We start from the raw sequence: 23,346 nt of genomic DNA on the forward strand, positions 1-23,346 counted from the left end.
CACTCACTGCTGGGTGGACTGGGACACATAATCCTAGTACCGTGTCCAAGTTTACTGCACGTTGCTGTACCCGCAACTAGGTGTTTGCACGTATTCATGTGGCCACAATCTGGTCATATACCAACGGATTCGTGGGTTCTTTTAAGTGCACAGGGTTAAATACTGTACACTAGGGGATCCGACAACGCTTAAAGAGTCTGCACACAATGTTGACTCCAAGGTTTTTACACCCGGTCACAGGTGGGATCGATGATGTCATGATGAGACGACAGAGAGAACGACTTGACACACTTGGCGCCCATCAGCCTAATGCATTATGTATGATGATTATAAAGGTGTTACTATTCGAGCATATGTAATTAACGCCCACAGAAATGTGAAGGAAAGTGTCTGTTTCGTGACATATGTCAACTGCCAGCTCCCTGTCAACAATGCTTATCGCGGCTTTTGTTTTCTCCCGCCAGGTTTCTGAGCAGAAGAGTCACAACGTTTGTGGTATTGTTAAACATTACAATCTGAATAGCTGTTGATCTATACATGTGTACCGTCGGCCGGTACAATCTGAATAGCTGTTGATCTATACATGTGTACCGTGGGCCGGTACAATCTGAATAGCTGTTGATCTATACATGTGTACCGTCGGCCGGTACAATCTGAATAGCTGTTGATCTATACATGTGTACCGTGGGCCGGTACAATCTGAATAGCTGTTGATCTATACATGTGTACCGTGGGCCGGTACAATCTGAATAGCTGTTGATCTATACATGTGTACCGTCGGTCGGTACAATCTGAATAGCTGTTGATCTATACATGTACCGTCTGAATAGCTGGTTATCTATACATGTGTCCGTGAATAGCTGAATAGCTGTTTATCTATACATGTGTACCGTCGGTCGGTACAATCTGAATAGCTGTTGATCTATACATGTGTACCGTGGGCCGGTACAATCTGAATAGCTGTTTATCTATACATGTGTTACCGTGGGCCGGTACAATGTGAATAGCTGTTGATCTCAACATGTGTACCGTCGGTCGGTACAATCTGAATAGCTGTTGATCTATACATGTGTACCGTCGGCCGGCACGATCTGAATAGCTGTTTATCTATACATGTGTACCGTCCGTCGGTACAATCTGAATAGCTGTTGATCTATACATGTGTACCGTCGGTCGGTACAATCTGAATAGCTGTTGATCTATACATGTGTACCGTGGGCCGGTACAATCTGAATAGCTGTTTATCTATACATGTGTACCGTGGGCCGGTACAATCTGAATAGCTGTTTATCTATACATGTGTACCGTGGGCCGGTACAATCTGAATAGCTGTTTATCTATACATGTGTACCGTCGGTCGGTACAATCTGAATAGCTGTTTATCTATACATGTGTACCGTCGGTCGGTACAATCTGAATAGCTGTTTATCTATACATGTGTACCGTCGGTCGGTACAATCTGAATAGCTGTTGATCTATACATGTGTACCGTCGGCCGGTACAATCTGAATAGCTGTTTATCTATACATGTGTACCGTGGGCCGGTACAATCTGAATAGCTGTTGATCTATACATGTGTACCGTCGGCCGGTACAATCTGAATAGCTGTTGATCTATACATGTGTACCGTCGGTCGGTACAATCTGAATAGCTGTTTATCTATACATGTGTACCGTGGGCCGGTACAATCTGAATAGCTGTTGATCTATGCATGTGTACCGTGGGCCGGTACAATCTGAATAGCTGTTGATCTATGTACATGTACCGTACGGCCGGTACAATCTGAATAGCTGTTTATCTATACATGTGTACCGTGGGCCGGTACAATCTGAATAGCTGTTTATCTATACATGTGTACCGGGCCGGTCGGTACAATCTGAATAGCTGCTTATCTATACATGTGTACCGTGGGCCGGTACAATCTGAATAGCTGTTGATCTATACATGTGTACCGTCCGGTCGGTACAATCTGAATAGCTGTTGATCTATACATGTGTACCGTGCCGGTACAATCTGAATAGCTGTTTATCTATACATGTGTACCGTCGGTCGGTACAATCTGTATAGCTGTTGATCTATACATTGTATCTATACAATGTGAATAGCTGTTGATCGATACATGTACCGGGGTACAATCTGAATAGCTGTTGATCTATACATGGTACCGTGGGCCGGTACAATCTGAATAGCTGTTTATCTATACATGTGTCCCGTGGGCCGGTACGATCTGAATAGCTGTTTATCTTTACATGTGTACCGTCGGTCGGTACAATCTGAATAGCTGTTGATCTATACATGTGTACCGTCGGTCGGTACAATCTGGTAGCTGTTTATCTATACATGTGTACCGTGGCCGGTACAATGTGAATAGCTGTTGATCTATACATGTGTACCGTCGGTCGGTACAATCTGAATAGCTGTTTATCTATACATGTGTACCGTGGGCGGGTACAATCTGAATAGCTGTTGATCTATACATGTGTACCGTAAGGCCGGTACAATCTGAATAGCTGTTGATCTATACATGTACCGTCGGTCGGTACAATCTGAATAGCTGTTTATCTATACATGTGTACCGTCGGTCGGTACAATCTGAATAGCTGCTTATCTATACATGTGTACCGTCGGGTCGGTACAAATCTGAATAGCTGTTGATCTATACATGTGTACCGTGGGGTCGGTACAATCTGAATAGCTGTTGATCTATACATGTGTACCGTCGGGCCGGTACAATCTGAATAGCTGTTGATCTATACATGTGTACCGTGGGCCGGTACAATCTGAATAGCTGTTTATCTATACATGTGTCCCGTGGGCCGGTACGATCTGAATAGCTGTTTATCTTACATGTGTACCGTCCGGTCGGTACAATCTGAATAGCTGTTGATCTATGCATGTGTAACGTAACGGCAATGATCTGAATAGCTGTTTATCTCTACATGTTTACCGGGTAATGGGTAATTAATGTGAATAGCTGTTGATCTCAACATGTGTACCGTCGGTCGGTACAATCTGAATAGCTGTTGATCTATACATGTACCGTATCGGTAACGATCTGAGTAGCTGTTTATCTATACATGTGTACCGCTATCGGTAATAATCTGAATAGCTGTTGATCTCAACATGTGTACCGGCCGGTCGGTACAATCTGAATAGCTGTTGATCTATACATGTGTACCGTGGGGTACAATCTGAATAGCTGTTTATCTTTACATGTACCGTACCGGTATAATCTGAATAGCTGTTTATCTATACATGTGTACCGTAACGGTACAGTCTTAATAGCTGTTTATCTATACATGTGTACCGTCGGTCGGTACAATCTGAATAGCTGTTGATCTATACATGTGTACCGTCGGTCGGTACAATCTGAATAGCTGTTGATCTATACATGTGTACCGTGGGCCGGTCGGGTACAATCTGAATGCCTGTTTATCTATACATGTGTACCGGGCCGGTCGGTACAATCTGAATAGCTGTTGATCTATACATGTGTACCGTACGCCGGTACAATCTGAATAGCTGCTTTATCTATACATGTGTACCGTCGGTCGGTACAATCTGTATAGCTGTTGATCTATACATGTGTACCGTCGGGTCGGTACAATCTGAATAGCTGTTGATCTATACATGTGTACCGTCCGGGCCGGTACAATCTGAATAGCTGTTTATCTATACATGTGTACCGTGGGGCCGGTACAATCTGAATAGCTGTTGATCTATACATGTGTACCGTGGGCCGGTACAATCTGAATAGCTGTTTATCTATACATGTGTACCGTGGGCCGGTACAATCTGAATAGCTGTTTATCTATACATGTACCGTGGGCCGGTACAATCTGAATAGCTGTTGATCTATACATGTACCGGCCGGGCGGTACAATCTGAATAGCTGTTGATCTATACATGTGTACCGTCGGCCGGTACAATCTGAATAGCTGTTGATCTATACATGTGTACCGTAATGGTACAATCTGAATAGCTGTTTATCTATACATGTGTCCCGTGGGCGGCAATGATCTGAATAGCTGTTTATCTTTACATGTGCCCGGGCCGGTCGGTACAATCTGAATAGCTGTTGATCTATGCATGTGTACCGTGGGCGGTAACGATCTGAATAGCTGTTTATCTGTACATGTTTACCGTATCGGGTACAATGTGAATAGCTGTTGATTCAACATGTGTACCGTCGGTCGGTACAATCTGAATAGCTGTTGATCTATACATGTGCACCGTACCGGTAACGATCTGAATAGCTGTTTATCTATACATGTGTACCGCTATCGGTACAATCTGAATAGCTGTTGATCTCAACATGTGTACCGCCGGTCGGGTACAATCTGAATAGCTTTTGATTTATACATGTGTACCGTGGGCGGGTACAATCTGAATAGCTGTTTATCTTTACGTGTACCGTATCGGGTATAATCTGAATAGCTGTTTATCTATACATGTGTACCGTAATCGGGTACAGTCTTAATAGCTGTTTATCTATACATGTGTACCGTCCGGTCCGGTACAATCTGAATAGCTGTTGATCTATACATGTGTACCGGCCAGTCGGTACAATCTGAATAGCTGTTGATCTATACATGTGTACCGTCGGTCGGTACAATCTGAATGCCTGTTTATCTATACATGTGTACCGTCGGTTGGTACAATCTGAATAGCTGTTGATCTATAATGCGTACCGTATCGGGTACAAATCTGAATAGCTGCTTATCTATACATGTGTACCGTCGGTCGGTACAATCTGTATAGCTGTTGATCTATACATGTGTACCGTCGGTCGGTACAATCTGAATAGCTGTTGATCTATACATGTGTACCGTCGGCCGGTACAATCTGAATAGCTGTTTATCTATACATGTGTACCATCGGCCGGTACAATCTGAATAGCTGTTGATCTATACATGTGTACCGTGGGCCGGTACAATCTGAATAGCTGTTTATCTATACATGTGTCCCGTGGGCCGGTACGATCTGAATAGCTGTTTATCTATACATGTGTACCGGCCGGTCGGTACAATCTGAATAGCTGTTGATCTATGCATGTGTACCGTAATGCCGGCAATGATCTGAATAGCTGTTTATCTATACATGTTTACCGTGGGCGGTACAATGTGAATAGCTGTTGATCTCAACATGTGTACCGTCGGTCGGTACAATCTGAATAGCTGTTGATCTATGCATGTGTACCGTGGGCCGGTACAATGTGAATAGCTGTTGATCTATACATGTGTACCGTCGGTCGGTACAATCTGAATAGCTGTTTATCTATACATGTGTACCGTCGGTCGGTACAATCTGTATAGCTGTTGATCTATACATGTGTACCGTCGGTCGGTACAATCTGAATAGCTGTTGATCTATACATGTGTACCGTCGGCCGGTACAATCTGAATAGCTGTTGATCTATACATGTGTACCGTCGGCCGGTACAATCTGAATAGCTGTTGATCTATACATGTGTACCGTGGGCCGGTACAATCTGAATAGCTGTTTATCTATACATGTGTCCCGTGGGCCGGTACGATCTGAATAGCTGTTTATCTTTACATGTGTACCGTCGGTCGGTACAATCTGAATAGCTGTTGATCTATGCATGTGTACCGTGGGCCGGTACGATCTGAATAGCTGTTTATCTGTACATGTTTACCGTGGGCCGGTACAATGTGAATAGCTGTTGATCTCAACATGTGTACCGTCGGTCGGTACAATCTGAATAGCTGTTGATCTATACATGTGTACCGTGGGCCGGTACGATCTGAATAGCTGTTTATCTATACATGTGTACCGTTGGTCGGTACAATCTGAATAGCTGTTGATCTCAACATGTGTACCGTCGGTCGGTACAATCTGAATAGCTTTTGATTTATACATGTGTACCGTGGGCCGGTACAATCTGAATAGCTGTTTATCTTTACATGTGTACCGTGGGCCGGTATAATCTGAATAGCTGTTTATCTATACATGTGTACCGTGGGCCGGTACAGTCTTAATAGCTGTTTATCTATACATGTGTACCGTCGGTCGGTACAATCTGAATAGCTGTTGATCTATACATGTGTACCGTCAGTCGGTACAATCTGAATAGCTGTTGATCTATACATGTGTACCGTCGGTCGGTACAATCTGAATGCCTGTTTATCTATACATGTGTACCGTCGGTTGGTACAATCTGAATAGCTGTTGATCTATACGTGTGTACCGTGGGCCGGTACAATCTGAATAGCTGCTTATCTATACATGTGTACCGTCGGTCGGTACAATCTGTATAGCTGTTGATCTATACATGTGTACCGTCGGTCGGTACAATCTGAATAGCTGTTGATCTATACATGTGTACCGTCGGCCGGTACAATCTGAATAGCTGTTTATCTATACATGTGTACCATCGGCCGGTACAATCTGAATAGCTGTTGATCTATACATGTGTACCGTGGGCCGGTACAATCTGAATAGCTGTTTATCTATACATGTGTCCCGTGGGCCGGTACGATCTGAATAGCTGTTTATCTTTACATGTGTACCGTCGGTCGGTACAATCTGAATAGCTGTTGATCTATGCATGTGTACCGTGGGCCGGTACGATCTGAATAGCTGTTTATCTATACATGTTTACCGTGGGCCGGTACAATGTGAATAGCTGTTGATCTCAACATGTGTACCGTCGGTCGGTACAATCTGAATAGCTGTTGATCTATGCATGTGTACCGTGGGCCGGTACAATCTGAATAGCTGTTGATCTATACATGTGTACCGTCGGTCGGTACAATCTGAATAGCTGTTTATCTATACATGTGTACCGTCGGTCGGTACAATCTGAATAGCTGTTGATCTATACATGTGTACCGTCGGTCGGTACAATCTGAATAGCTGTTGATCTATACATGTGTACCGTCGGCCGGTACAATCTGAATAGCTGTTGATCTATACATGTGTACCGTCGGCCGGTACAATCTGAATAGCTGTTGATCTATACATGTGTACCGTGGGCCGGTACAATCTGAATAGCTGTTTATCTATACATGTGTACCGTGGGCCGGTACGATCTGAATAGCTGTTTATCTTTACATGTGTACCGTCGGTCGGTACAATCTGAATAGCTGTTGATCTATACATGTGTACCGTGGGCCGGTACAATGTGAATAGCTGTTGATCTATACATGTGTACCGTTGGTCGGTACAATGTGAATAGCTGTTGATTTCAACATGTGTACCGTCGGTCGGTACAATCTGAATAGCTGTTGATCTATGCATGTGTACCGTGGGCCGGTACGATCTGAATAGCTGTTTATCTATACATGTTTACCGTGGGCCGGTACAATGTGAATAGCTGTTGATCTCAACATGTGTACCGTCGGTCGGTACAATCTGAATAGCTGTTGATCTATACATGTGTACCGTGGGCCGGTACGATCTGAATAGCTGTTTATCTATACATGTGTACCGTTGGTCGGTACAATCTGAATAGCTGTTGATCTCAACATGTGTACCGTCGGTCGGTACAATCTGAATAGCTGTTGATCTATACATGTGTAACGTGGGCCGGTACAATCTGAATAGCTGTTGATCTATGCATGTGTACCGTGGGCCGGTACAATCTGAATAGCTGTTGATCTATACATGTGTACCGTGGGCCGGTACAATCTGAATAGCTGTTTATCTATACATGTGTACCGTCGGTCGGTACAATCTGAATAGCTGTTTATCTATACATGTGTACCGTCGGTCGGTACAATCTGAATAGCTGTTGATCTATACATGTGTACCGTCGGTCGGTACAATCTGAATAGCTGTTGATCTATACATGTGTACCGTCGGTCGGTACAATCTGAATAGCTGTTGATCTATACATGTGTACCGTCGTTCGGTACAATCTGAATAGCTGCTTATCTATACATGTGTACCGTCGGTCGGTACAATCTGAATAGCTGTTTATCTATACATGTGTACCGTCGGTCGGTACAATCTGTATAGCTGTTGATCTATACATGTGTACCGTCGGTCGGTACAATCTGAATAGCTGTTTATCTATACATGTTTGCCGTCGGCCGGTACAAGGCAGACGACAGGGTTCATATCGAAACTATATTCAGAATTTAGACGCCATTTATAGTGATTCTTGTCATGTTTTGGAATGAGAACGTTCAGGAAAGTATACCCCCTTTAATCACAATGTCCAAAACAAGACGAGACATTACAGTACTGTAACATTCTATCAAAAGTAAAATAACAAGATCTCTGCACATGAACCTGTTATTGTACAACCATCACTAAAAGCGGAAACGTTTCAATAATCATTATTCTCCTGCTAACATCATCAGCAACTGTTCGAAACCGGCTACATCATCAGCATGTGGTCACGAATCACTATCAATTATAATTAAAGAGTGAAATATGTACCTCCAAATGTAAATCGTAACCTGCCCCACATCAACACAGGTCCTCGCTATATCTGCTGTAAAAGTCGTACATTATCAGTTAGCCTGACCCTGGTCACGTCTGGTCGCTCTCATGAAAAGTACAAAAAAAACTTCATGGTATACGTAATTGTTTACAATGTTGAGAGATAAAATTATTTAAATGTTGTTCAAAATTAGTTCCACATTTAACCTGAAATTCATTTGCTCATTGAGATCATCGCAACAGATGCGATTACAGCGTGCTTGCAAAGAAATATGGAAAGACAAGTGAGTTTTAGATTTACCCTCTTTTAGAAATAGTCCAGCAATTTCAAGGCGCGAGACACCAGAAATGGGCTTCACACACTGTACCCATGTGGAGAATCGACATGGGTCTTCGGCGTTGCGAGTGAAGCATTAACCACAAAGCTACCCCAGCGCCACGGTAAGATAAGATTGATTTTGTTAGAATAGTAACGGCTGGTATCTCCAGAGACTTACACCATTGACATCTATATATTTTTAACACCCGAATAAAAAAGTTGTTTAACAAACGATCATTATTTTGTTGTCATTTTTCCCTATTTCTTTTACGAGGGGAGACCACTTGCTGGTAAAACAGCCACGTGTTCGAGTTGCACATGCGAAAATAAAATTTCAATACACACGCTTGTTGATTATCTGGTCGTTCTACCAGGAAGTGGTCCTCCCTCGTAAAAAAATAGCGAAAAGTGATAACAAAATAATGATCGTTTGTTAAACAGCCCTTTTATTCGGGGGTCCAAAATTATGGGACAAATCATCAGAGTTGGTCTGTCGATTTCATGTGACTGTGCAAAATTTGGTTTTGTTGCAGTTATTAGATTTTGTGTTTTAGTGAGCAATTGATTGGTCTCAAATGAGTGAAATTTGGTTTTACGCCGACAGAACTGATCACGTCTTAACACATTGGTGGGGAATCGAACACGTGAGAAACGCCTTACACTAGGCTACCCCACCGCCCCAGTCTCAAATGAATGTCTTGTTGGTATACACAGAAACGGAACAGAGGAAATGAATGTCTTGTTGTACAAAATGAACGGGTTGTAGTTGTTCTCCCTGGGAACTATTAGATATGTAAATATCTCAACCTTTATCTTTTTATCATATACAATCGATAAAAATCATAATCATTACAAATCAGTGCAAGAAGGGTTCTTTATACGATTCCGACGATAGATTTTGCGAGAACATGCAAGTCTATGTAAATCATGCATAATGTCAAACCCGGAATGTACGCATGTTCCGCGAAACAGAAAAAAACTGAGACGATGTATGCGAGCATCAGCCTGTTTATTATTCTAGTTGGGACAACAGACCGCGAACCTGTCAGCAGGGTCGGTGTTACAGTAACTTTGTACCGGGCAGTCCACCCTGGAGGGACCACGCCCACAGAACAATAGAGTTTGTCCATCGCTATTCTTCAGTGGGTCTCTGCCATCAAAGCACAACTTGATATCTGCAACAGTTACGACAAATATCATATTTAAAAGCAACTGAAACGTGTTCATTTTACTGTTATCAGGCCAGCCTGTGGTTTGGCCCTAAATATGGTAAGATCTCAAAACATGTCCAAGCATACAAAATTCGACAATAGAGATTTCATTGAAAAACAACACTTGGTTATTTTTACAGTCATATTTACATAAATAGCTCAGTTGAACGTTCTGATTAGTGTGCCATACAGTCGACACTTCTAGGTAAAAGAACATGTGTTGTTCTGTAGATACATGTTTTCGATATTCCCAGGAATTATAGTTATTTGTCTGTGAACAGCTTGATTGTGACAAGTTTAGGACTGTTTACGACTGCGTCCACCCTTTACTACCACACTAAGCTAAATGTATGTGACAGGGCTAAAGCTTCTCTCAGTTCCACGTGAATGTGCCTTCCGCGTGCATACAGTTTTTTCGTTGTGAGAATAGCGCTGGTGTCTCTGAATATGACTGAATACCACAGTCACCGAATGACAACTTGAATACAGGAATAATGCCATGATGCAGTGCATCAGTAACACACAAAACATACTTCTCTCTGAGCTTCCATCCACGGCCCTGAGTAGACACGGGGTGAGCAGCTGTGGACACAGAAAACACGGAGGTGACACAACACAAGGGACGATGTTGAAAACGAAGCACAGTTGATATTAATGTCCGTGTTAACGATGTCGTCTGAACCACAGTACATAGATCTGCAAAGTTCATAGCCAGATAGCCTGATTCGGCAAAAATACCCTTGCTGGGAGTATATCTACTGAAAGACATAATACGGAATTGGCCTACCAGTAACATGTAGAGATATTTCATTGTAAACCTTCTGTTTGACACGGCAGGTGACTTGTGTGTGTTATCTGGAGACAGACAGCGAGATGGGTTGGGCTCGGTCAGAGTGTACCTGTGTAGGTCACATGTCATCACGACCGGGACTACAACAGCCTAGATAAACATAGTCTGTGGAAGTTTAGGAATAACTGTCTTGTGCGTTTTCTATTGCAGTGTAATCGTAAACTTCTATCTTTCCATATATCATGTGAATACGTGTGACTCCTTCTTGTGTGCATTACTGACTAGAAAATAGGATAGTCAGTTTAAAAATCACTGATTTACGTATGCTCTGATAAATGTTTACTAATTACATACATCGATAATTGAGAATTTGAAAACAACCACCGTCTTCTATAACTACACCGAAAACACATAATCATACAATATCTCTGATGAAAGCAGCTTCCACTGCACCATCACTAACTTGGTCGCATCTCACACGGAGAAACTGTTGACTGAACAGAACAGACTCTGTTCGGGCCCACACAGTAAAACTGACCTTCAGAGAGGACTGCTTCAACACTTTAGTTGGTTGGCTGGTTGTTGTTTAACGCCGCACTCAGCAATACTCCAGCTATATGGCGGCGGTCTGGTCCACACAATCCAGTGATCAACAGCATGAGCATCGATCTAGGCAGTTGGGATACGATGCCAACCAAGTCAGCGAGCCTTACCACCCTCAACACTTTAGATTGCAGTCCTCGGGTGGTCCTTCGGAATATCATGAACTCAGCATATGTTTAACATGAATCAACTTCTATTCCAAAACCAAAGACTCATTTAAAAGCATTCCACTTGTTCGGTAAAACTGGAGAACATGTTTCTATCGAATCATCTCTAAGCAGTATTTCTTCACGTGACACCCCAAAATTGGTCCTGAATTCAAACCTAACTTTACAGCTAAAACAAACTGCACATCGTGTCAAACAAAACACGTGACGTCATATTTGGCATTGAAAGCTTTTTTGTGGATTAGTTTATGTATAAGAGACACAACAGAAAATACCGAACACGAGTCAGCCAGCATAGGTTGTATCTAACAACATTTTTGTTTTGAAAATCATCATGTGCATGAAAATAAGGATATTAGAAACCAATGCATCTCCATTGTATTAGTCTTGCAGTCGACCGTACAGAATGTCAAGAGAAATTACTTGGATTCTCCTGTTATGTACAGCAATGCCATATGGATGTAATGGCAAAAATATACAACTTTGGGAGTCTTTATCTTTAACACAGGCCAACGTCAATATATTTAGTATGTTTCCGGCATCCCAAAGGCATTGACGGAGTGCCATGGTCACACATGACATTCATTTGGAAGAGTTGCTGCTTGTCCTGCTGGAACCATGTGGGCTAAACAAACTGAAAGGAAGACTATACTTTTGGTCATTGAAAGAAACGTTTGTTTATATATGTCAACATACTGTAAAACAGACTATCAACTCGAGAATATCTTTCCTCATATTGCTTCGAAGCGTTTGGCCAATCCAGGAACAGATTCAGCTGAATCCGCACTTCCCTGAATTGATCTCTGAAATCTGCACCTATGGGATTGATGCCATAAATTTAACTAACATTATGAGACAGAAGCTAGTTTCCCCAAAAGGACAAATTGTGATTATATGTATTTTGTCAAAAAAAACATACCCAACCTTAACAGCAAATATAAAACAGCTCCTCAAGGTTGCAAAGGGGACACAACGTTTTTTACAGATTTATTGTCAGATGTCACTACAAAAAACTTACATGGCCAAAAATGGGAGCAAACTATCTTAAACAACGAAGCCTTACCGGAAGACTGGAAAAATTCTAACAAAAAGCCATTTAGATGCACCAATGACAGTACACTACTATGGTTCCAATATAGAATACTACATCACATCTTACCGACAAATCTAAAATTATTTAAGATTGGGTATATAAATAATTCAAAATGCAGCTTCTGCCAAAAGGAAATTGAGAAAGTTGATCACATTTTCTGGTCTCGCAGTAAAGTTAACCATATTTGGCAAAAGCTTGAAATCTGGTTAAATCGTAAAGCTCTCTTTCAATATCAACATATAAAAAAACAAGTATTACTTGGTTTTCCCAGACAAAAACAATGACCCTCTCAATATTATTATCATAAAACATTGTGCCATCTTTCCATGTTTTCCAGAATGAAATTTGACAGTATTATGTGATAACAAAATGCTCTTCTCTAACTGGGCGGTGGGGTAGCCTAATGGTTAAAGCGTTGGCTCGTCACGCCGAAGACCCGGGTTCGAATCCCAACATGTGCACAATGTGTGAAGCCCAGTTCTGGTGTCCCCCGCCCTGATGTTGCTGGAATATTGCTAAAAGCGGCGTAAAACCAAACTCAGTCAGTCAGTCTTCTCTAACAGTGTAATATCAGCGCTTTATAAGTATTGGTCTTCATGTCATGAACTGTTCACATAAGTTGTATATCATATGCTTGTTGAATTGCAACCTGAATATCCTTTGCTGAGTTTTCTGAATAGTCTGTAACACATATTTAAAAACATTAAAATTATTTAAAAAATGAATATATAAAAATATTAAAAAATTGTGATTATCCCTTAATCATTACGGAGTTTTTCGAAACATATTCCAACATACACTGTCCTCATTCACATCAGTTAATGAAAATGATACATACAAGTAGTAAACGACGTTATTAAAATCGTGCTATATGGAGAGTTGCTTTTGTGGCAACGTCTTCCGTCAGATAAATGTCATTCGGGGTTACGTCCCTTGGTCTTACACACGTTACTAAATAGCGGCTTTCACTTGAAACGTACAAACCGCACAGGTTTCAACATCCACACAACACAACCGTCTAGACACACTAAATCCAAGACTCACAGACAGCCAATCAATTTTCGCGGCAGAATTAATGGGCATGGAAAAAGCACTCCTTGACCCGCTCGTCAAACAACACTACACGTATAACATTTCAATTCTAAAAAAACTCACTCAGTGGGCTCAAGCAAGAACACCAATCGGTCAGATCAACCCTCTTTCGATCAAATGGTGTCCCCCGCCGTCATATTGTTGGAATATTGCTAAAAGAGGTGTAAGCCCCAACTCACTCATTCAACCTTTCGGTCAAACACTAAATGACCTGGCGGGCCCGTGTGAGAAATACGCATTACGCGGAAAGCGCACGTAGAATCTCCAAATCATCATCATCACTTGAAACTGGAGTGAAATCTACACTCGTTTAATACTGAAAATGGAATAATATGTTCTGTAAACTATGAGGGCTAAATGAGGTACTGAAGAGGAAGTTACCGCTGGAATTGCCCGATGCCACATACGACAGTGTAAATGATTTCATTTGACAGTGTAAAGTTGCGTGATTTCATTTGGAAAGTGGTGCACTGATATATACTGAACGCCAAAAGAAACATTACCCTCCTACATTTATAAATTACTTTAAAACTATCAAAGATATGTTAGAAGGTATAAGTGTACAAGAAGGCTTAACGACACAGTTTTATGCAAATCACGTAAAATAATTCAAGAAAACAATAAATAACTGTTGTAGAGTGTGTACAATTGTAAAAGAATCATTGCTATGATTTCAGTCTTATAAAACGGTTTGTGCTGATATGCATTAGTGAAAATAAGTACAACGTGTCTTTGATATCATGGATAAATGTTTGGGAACATCTACAATGATTTTTGTTAACATTTTTGCTTGCAAAGTAACATTTTTCCATTTTCTGTTTACACATAGCAATATCAGTCGCCAAAACGCAACAATATTCAAGCAGTATGTGCATCCATTTAACATGTAGAATGATTCTATAGGGTATGAAGAGAGCCTAGAAAAGATGATATGATACACAAGTACGAGAAATATGCCACGATTAACAGCTGAAGGGAGAGCCATTGGGATGTCGCAGATGGGGTTGACATACAGTGCTGTTGCCAGCGCCCTCGGATGCCCCCGTATCACGATTATAAGACTAATTCAGGGCTACAGACAGACTGGAGTCACCGTAGACAGACCAAGAAGTAGACGTCCACTCATCACAACGTCACTAAGGAAGGAGGGTAACGTTTCTTTTGGCGTTTAGTGTACCACGTACAGGTACCCGGTTGTAAGATAATACCGTCCCTCTGGGGCTGCATAGTTAGAAACCATAGCTTGTGTCTCTACTGAATCGGATGCTTATGAGAAATCTTCAAAACATGCATGCATACATTAATATATCCCTTTCTTTGTTTGCTTGGTTGTTTGTTTGGTTGGTTGGTTGGTTGTTTGTTTGTTTGCTGTTTAACGCCGCACTATATGACGATCTACGAATTACTGTTTGAAGTGTAAATATATTGTTTGTGTTCTTCGTTTATCATACACAAACCATCTGACCAGGAAACTATGTAGATATTTCAGGTTTTAACAAAGATACTAGGAACATAATGCGATAATTTCCGGGTTGTGTGTATCACCTTGTTTGGTATAGTGGCACAAGTACTGACTGCTTTCGTCCGTTTTATAGGAAACGATTTAATATCATACAACATAGCAAACATGATTTCAAGATAAATTATGATGATATGACAACAGGACTCAACGAACTCGCCAATTACAAGATCCTTTACGGCAGCATTACTATTAGGGCTGCGTATTGCCCCAAATTTCGTATTGCGATATATTGCGATACACTCTTCTGTATTGCGATACGTATTGCGATATATTGTGAAAGATCAGTTATTGAGATCTGTCCACTTGGTAATATTCTTTTACCTTCAAATTGAATCACAGTATATGTGAGTGACCATTGTGCATTGTATAGCTTCTCTCAAAGTGAAAAAACGAAAATCCAGAACATTCTCCTGTTTATATTTTTATTTTAAAACAACAGGGATCGACACTCACTACACATTTTTACTGGCCCTCCGGGCTAGTGGATTTTGTATGTCACTAGTCCTTTCCAAAAATTACTAGCCCTACGCTTTACTAAAAAAAAGAACTTTCAACAGGTCTTTCTTTTAATTGTAACTGCTGTCCAAAGGAAAGATAACGCAGATAAATGTAAGATCTCTCATTTCATATATATGACAAATTCAACTGAAACTAGCTTACACCATGTCCTCCATCGACCCACCCATACTATTTATATCCTTTAACTTCGTTAAACAGCAAAGGATGTTGACTTTCAAATAATTTAAAGAGTTAAAGAATTTACTGTACACATCTGTATTACTGAAGGAAAATTTAATTGAAGTCACAATCATGTGACATGATCTTGACGTGCACATTCTAATCAAAACGATGATTTATCCACCTTTGTCTTTGAATAAAAGTATTATTAACATTACCTATTTCATGAATGACGTTTGGTACACATTCACATAAAGAAATGATTTAACAAAACACTCACGATGGGCAAAAGTCACTCTGTATCAGGTAAAGTACACTTTCTTTAGACTGAATAGAATAATGAAAACAACCCAATGAAACATGAGAAACATAACCTTAGAATAAGATAGAAGCCTGCATTTATCAAGGAAAATATCAGCTCTTGAAGCATTATTGCTATGTCATACACCATTAAATTTTTTAGGTCTAATCCAACTGTTGATAAATACCAAAGGTATGTTTATCATGTTATTCAAATAATACAACTTCAACTTAAATAAATTCATTTCTAATAGTAACACAGATTTACACACTTAAAATGTCCATATAAACCACGAAGGAGACGTAAACTCCAGTTATTGTAATCCATTTTGTAAGATGCCATAATATCCTCTTACGTGTTTCTTTCATATTTTAATTTTTACGTAATCAGAAAAGTATTATATAAAGATTAATTAAATAATATGTATGGTCGCCTATTTCCCGATAACCGTGGCTTTTCACCCGGTAACATGACACAACATTGGGAAATGCCACTGTTTTCGAAGCTCCGTATGAACAACACTCTAGAAGATTCATTTGATGGCGGGTATTGTTCCAAAGCTCTAATCATCAAAAATATCACAGTAACCTGGCAAGGAGTATTTTCGCAGTTGTAAGAAGCCCTTTTATTCGATAAAGATTGATTTCTAAAGACGCTTTTTTGCCACAGTCTGCTATAAGGTTCGTGATTGGTAAAACCATGCTCGTAAACCAATCATATTACAGCTGTGGATACCGTCCTCAAATGAAAACATTTAGACAAAAGTTTTGGGTATAATAATGCTATTCTGAACATGTTTAGCAACAAATCGCCATATATACGTAAATAATGGAACTTGTTGGACGTATCCCGCTAGGTGGCGACCTGTGACAAATATTCTTTATGCAAATGTTTTCTCATTAAACATCGTGTCCGAGCATGAAAATGGAGGTGACGAAAGCCGAGATGTCACTTGACTAACATAACATGATCGCACGAAAAGATGGAAACAGTAACTTAGATGTACGTTTGACAACTTTTATGAAAACTGTTGATTTTATTCTTATTCATTAGTTTATTCAATTTAATGACTTCCTCGAAACGTCCATGTATACATTGCTCTTTGACAATTTTCAAGTGGACTCGTTGCCAATCATTTGGAAAGACTTCCGCCCAATCCCCACCCACCACCACCCATATTACCTGATTACACATATATCCCCACGTTACCTCTTTTCGAGCGTCACCTCATTTCGAGCTGCCAATATACACGTGCGGATTTATTTGATGACGTCATCCAGGTAGCCACTTCAAAGCTGTCTAGGACGTAATCATGTGGCGTGTGAAGCTGCAAGTGGTAAGTTAGATAAAAAAACGTAAACCCATGACAAAAAGTCACTATTTTGCCTACTGCATATTTTTTTCAAAGTTTAAAGCTGCATTTCTTGCACTGAAAACATTTGACATCACTTCGAAGTTATGCCGTCTGCAGAATGTAAACTTCCGGCCAGGATCACATGACTTACATCATGTGGCTGGCTATTTTTAACTTGCATCGCGATCGCTAGTAGGGGCCGTCTTATAAGTGTTGTAACCAATTTTTCGGTGTTTTGCAGAATTCAAGACCCTCGTCGTATAGGGTTTATGACCCAGAGGCTATGACCAGGGCATATTTAGCCGTTGTGGAAGACAATATGCCTGTCAAAACTGCAGCTAGGACGTTTTCTGTACCTGAGACGACTCTCAGAGATCGTGCTAGGGGTAGGATCCATCCAGAAACACTTAAATCAGGGACTGAACCAATTCTTAGTTTAGAAGAGGAGTCTAGACTTGTTGAACATCTAAAGTTCATGAGTAGTGTGGGGTACAGATACACCAGGGTGGAGGTCACTACACTGGCATCTCAGTATGCTGTTCAACTGGGAAAACGAAATAAAGATGATCCCTTTTCTCTCCATTGGTATTATGGATTTATGAAGCGATGGCCTTCTCTCATGCTGGACAAGCCACGCCCTCTCGAAGTTTTCAGAGCAAAGGCGACGTCGCAGGAAGCAGTTTCCAAATATTTCGTCGAACTTCGGGCCGTGCTAGAGAAGTACGATTTATTTGACAAGCCGCAATTCATCTATAATGTTGACGAAAAAGGGTTGATTGAGAACCATACTCCTCCTAAAGTGGTATCTTCTTCTGAATATCGATGTGTCGCGGTTACTACACCAAGATCATCAACAACAACTTTAATTGGTTGTGGGAACGCTCTCGGACAACAAATCCCCTCCTTACTTCGTATTTAAGGGACAGCGTCTGCGTTCGGATATTCTATCTGAATGTACCCCAGGTACGAATGCCACAACTAGTGATTTAGGGTGGTCAAATATGGAAATATTTTCCACTTATTTGAATGATCACTTCCTGAAATACGCTCAGAGGTCAGATCCGTCACAGCCGATTCTCCTTTACGACGGGCACCGCTCTCATGTTTCTCTCCCCATCATTGACTGGGCCATATCTCGGAACATTGTTTTGATGGTACTGCCAGCTCACACTTCTCATGTTTTACAACCACTTGACGTTGGTTGTTTCGGGCCACTAGAAAGGATCTACAATTCCATGAAGCACACGTATATGAGAGAACAAGTCACCACCAACATAGATAAGAACGCTATGTGTGCTGTTGCTTGTAAAGCATACACGTCGGCTCTTTCTCCAAGAAACTTGATGTCCTCGTTTGAGAAATGTGGAATATTTCCATTTGACGATTCTGTCGTGTCTGCGGAAGCCTTGAGACCTTCTACAGTTTTTTATTACATCCGAGGAAAACCGCGAAGCCGACGACTCACTTTTTAGACAGAAGGAAGACGCTCTGCACAAAATCAAGTCTGCACCAACACTGAAGCGGAAAGTCCTCAGCTCCATCGTCAGCGGTAAAGCCATCACAGAAGAAAATACAGTGTTCAAAATTCAAGAACACACTCAGAAACAGCCAGTCAAGAAGAGGAAGCAACAGTCTGCACAGAAGAAAAAACTATCACATGTTCGTTTAACTTTCTCTGCCAAACCAAGCACGTCTGGGTTGTCTCATGTACGAGAGGTTGTCGCAAGTGACAGCGGTACAGACACGGACACTGAGGGTGATGACGAAGTGTGTTGTGTTTGCAAATTGTTTCAACCGAAAGAACTGCAAAATTGTGTCTCGATTGTATTCACAAAGTGGGCTCAGTGTACGCACCCGAGTTGTGATCACTGGGTACATCTCAAATACTGTACGCAGGTGCGCGTTGTGAGATCAACAGCTGAATTCTGGTGTCCGTGTCATTCGGAAAATTCAGAGGAATAGAGCCTGTTTGTCGACTGAAGTGACAACTGTACATAAGTTTTAATATTTACTTTCCTAGTTCCCATAACTCATCGTGTCATAACAATACATGTACGCTTACGGCAGTGAGACGACAATTTGCCAGAACTAACAGTGAAATCATATTCATGATCGAGTCACTGTGCTATATTGTGCATATATGCTACATTAATCATTTTAGCGGAAATTTAAAGACTTATACTCGTTTGGAACATTTTTGATGACTGTGAATTCATAAGACCGCTTCAAGTTTTGAGATCACCCCGCGCTGGCTGACACTGTGTTGAATACGTCAACAATACTGAGGGGCTCGAAAAGAGGTGACGTCACAAAAACATGGCGATCAACTAGGTCACTTCGAACCTCGAGGTATGTTCTGCTGCGAACAAACGACGCATCTCCTTGGCTAACAAATTTAACAGCACAATAAATGTAATTCAAAGTAAGATAACTATTATTGATATATCCCAAAGCATTTCTCTTGATTGTCATTGTTTGTCTTAGGGGCTCGAAAACACCGTACGCGAGGATATATCTTCTTCCTCGCCATTAAAATTTAGGGGGCATATACATACGGGCTGTGTTGAAAGGGTTAAAATTGAACAAATAAATCTTTGGCGGTATACCGATACGTCATAAACGTATCGCGATACGTAGTTGTTACAATTTCGTATTGCGGTTTACCCTTATACCGGTAATACCGTGCAGCCCGAATTACTATATTTAAGCATATTAAACTTTATTTAAGGAATTACGGTACCCTGTTTGTCGGCTTTTTGCTTATTTGGATGTGATCATGACTATGTGTTACTTTATATATTTCTTTGTCGAGGTGCCTCTTGATACTGCCAGCCGTATTTCTAAGCATAACAGAACAACTCTTTTTTTTTAAAGTTACCATTTCCAAATACCTGTTGGAATACGAAAAGGTTATCAATGTACACTTTTGTGTGAAGACATTATGCGCTTTAAACCTGCAGTGACGCCGTAAAAGAATCTGCCTGGCTCAGCTAAGCTATCAGCATTCACACTGCAGTACACACATATAAGTTTTTAAAATCTTTTGCTTTCCCCTGAGGGATTGTATGACTAATCAAAAAGTGCACATTTGGCAGAAAACGAAAAACACCTGACACCTATGACACCTGTCAGATCATGACACCTTGAACTCCCGATACCTATATAAGCAAACTGCCTCCGACGCCGTCATCAACAACATGCATCTCCTACTCTGCTTGGTACGTACATCTGTCCTACAATCAACAACTGGTCTTTCTCTGGTTCCCTAGTTGTATGTTGCTAAAGGTTTTGGGATCTTTGTTTGTACTGCAATTTGGTTGATCATAGATCTTGCCGTGGTGACACAGTTGAGGAAATATTCTTAAGCTCGCTGTATTTGCAGGTAGATAAATCACTTGTCTGACTTGTACAGGTTGTTTGCACTGCCGCTGTTCTGGGAACTGCCTCTGGATATGGGCCAAATCTTCCAGGTAAAGCAAATCATGTTTTCTTTATAAAACAAATCATTGTTTTGATACCGCTTTTGCCTTGTACTGAAACACAACGCCGCTTAACGTAAATTAAGAAATATCTTTCTATACAGAATAGTGTCCGTTTTTTCCTGTACTATTCTCTCTGCGTTTTACATTCAGATGATACTGTTCCTTTTCACACACTAAACAGTAATAACCCTGGGTACTTTTCAGTTATTCCATTCTTTGGGTTGGCTGGTTGTGAGCGCTGACCGTTACGGGACTATTTTGATTCATTTATTCGATCATACCCAAATCTCAAGAACCTCTTGCGGTGCATGCGGTGATATTATTATAACCTGGGCAATTATGCTTAGACAAGGAACTAGTTCACAGACGAAATTAACGCGAGATCAAGACACTTCCCTAAATTAGCTCCACCACACGCCTTACTGCATGGATAAAAACACTAATACTTCCTTTCAATTTGACAAAGTGAGATTTTGTTATTAACCGTACTGCAGAATAAAATAAGCTAGAAAATACTCTTTCCAACGCCAACCCAACGCTTCTGGGATGGTTTGGGCAACAAATATTATATCACTTTCTCTAACCTGTGCTGTGGGAAGTGCATGTTCACAGTACATAACACGATTCCCTTTGTGGATTACAGGCTGTCCTCCTGGTGGCTACCCTCGTATATGTGCCCGGTACTGCTACAGCGACCGTGACTGTAAAGCTGGATACTACTGCTGCAATACAGGATGCTTGAACATATGTGTCCCGAAACCCAAACCAGGTAAATAAAAGTGGCAAAGCCTTGTTATAAAGAATCTCTAATAAAGGCAGAGTCTTGAATATCCTGTCAAAACTCAGGCGTGTCTAGTGGTTTTTTAGTTGGAAAAGTGAAAGTGCGGTCTTTTCCCTCTGACGTTTTCGTGGCGAATTATACCCTGGTATCTTTAGTATGCGTAAAAGCTGAGTAACGGGGATCTTGGTCTGACATGGCCGATATCTACCAAGTCGTGAGCATACACACATATCAACATGCACACACTCAGCTGAACAATATTCAATACTGAGGCATGCGTGATACGTGTTGACAAAGCAACGACCATGTTCAGGGCGGCCCGGATTCAGGTAGCCCCAAGGGACTCAACCTTGCACAAAGAACCACTGTTCTTACAAAACCTCTACATCTGTACATTCACTTTCACTTTTACTATGAAGTGTGCCAATATATTATTATTTACTATTTGTATTGATAGGGCTTTGTCCAGCGATACCACCCGGTCCATGTAAAGGCAATGTGTGTAGCAACGACCAAGACTGCCCCGGAAACCAGAAGTGTTGTGGGAAGCCAAGATGTAGGAGATGCTACAGACCAGAGAAGCCTGGATCCTGTCCACCGAGGAAGTATGATGCGGGGGTCTGCGTCGCCTACTGTGTTGGCGATTTCGACTGCCCTGGGAACGAGAAGTGCTGTGGAAGCTGCCCGAGACTCTGTGAGAAACCATGCTTTGACTGAATGTAACGATAGACATGTCCGTCAATAAATATTTTTCGCATTATTGTGCATGTTCCAAGGGACACCAGCAAACGGAAACAACAACTGCAACGTAGACTCTCTTATGCACACTTAAGAGTGTTGGCTGATCTCTTTTCTCCAACTAGACACATGTACATATACACTACAGCTGACTGCATGTACATATACACTACAGCTGACTACATGTACATATACACTACAGCTGACTACACTGCGCTATTAGTGACAATATTATCATCATTAGCATGTTTGAAATGGATTTTGTTTTTCTTGGAGGGAAACAAATGTGTTGATTTCTCGTCATTCACATTTTATCATTCTTAAGGTTTTTTCTAGCTGAAACAGATGCTTGATTAATAATCTGAACAATTCTCATTCTCATACATTAGTTGCATAGTGTGTTGAACGCGCGAACAGGCTGGCACGACCTTCGAAATGACTAATTTCCTGACAAGCCACGGGAACACAGTGTATCATTTAGGAGGGTGGCACCAGCTGACACGCCTCGCCATGATACCGGTCAGACCATTTATGAAGGAGGAACAGAAATAAAATAACGCCTAAATATAATGAACAGAACACGCCTTGTGCGTCAATCTTAGTTCATAAATATTCTGGTGTCCCCCGCCGCGATGTTGCTGGAATATTGCTAAAAGCGGCGTAAAACCAAACTCAGTCAGTCAGTTAGTTCATAAATAAAGATAGATCAAGGTTTGAATGCATCACTTTTACACAAGAAGCAAACATAAAGGTCACATTTATTGAGAATGCATATTTTTTTCATTCTGAAGACAATTTCCAAG

At 41.1% G+C, this 23,346-nt stretch overlaps 1 protein-coding gene across 1 annotated transcript; it reads left to right on the forward strand.

The window, feature by feature from the left end:
• Window positions 1-20,672: 20,672 nt before the first annotated feature.
• On the forward strand, window positions 20,673-22,565 carry LOC124281259 (perlwapin). The gene is made up of 4 exons (XM_046717287.1): window positions 20,673-20,760; window positions 20,955-21,012; window positions 21,668-21,793; window positions 22,263-22,565. The coding sequence occupies exons 1-4, from the start codon at window positions 20,740-20,742 to the stop codon at window positions 22,520-22,522; spliced, it is 465 nt and encodes a 154-aa protein (XP_046573243.1). The 5' UTR covers window positions 20,673-20,739; the 3' UTR covers window positions 22,523-22,565.
• The last annotated feature ends 781 nt before the right edge of the window (window positions 22,566-23,346 follow it).

This window comes from Haliotis rubra, unplaced genomic scaffold, assembly GCF_003918875.1.
Source record: "Haliotis rubra isolate DU_JTF1 unplaced genomic scaffold, ASM391887v1 Scf281, whole genome shotgun sequence".
Lineage (NCBI taxonomy): Eukaryota > Metazoa > Mollusca > Gastropoda > Lepetellida > Haliotidae > Haliotis > Haliotis rubra.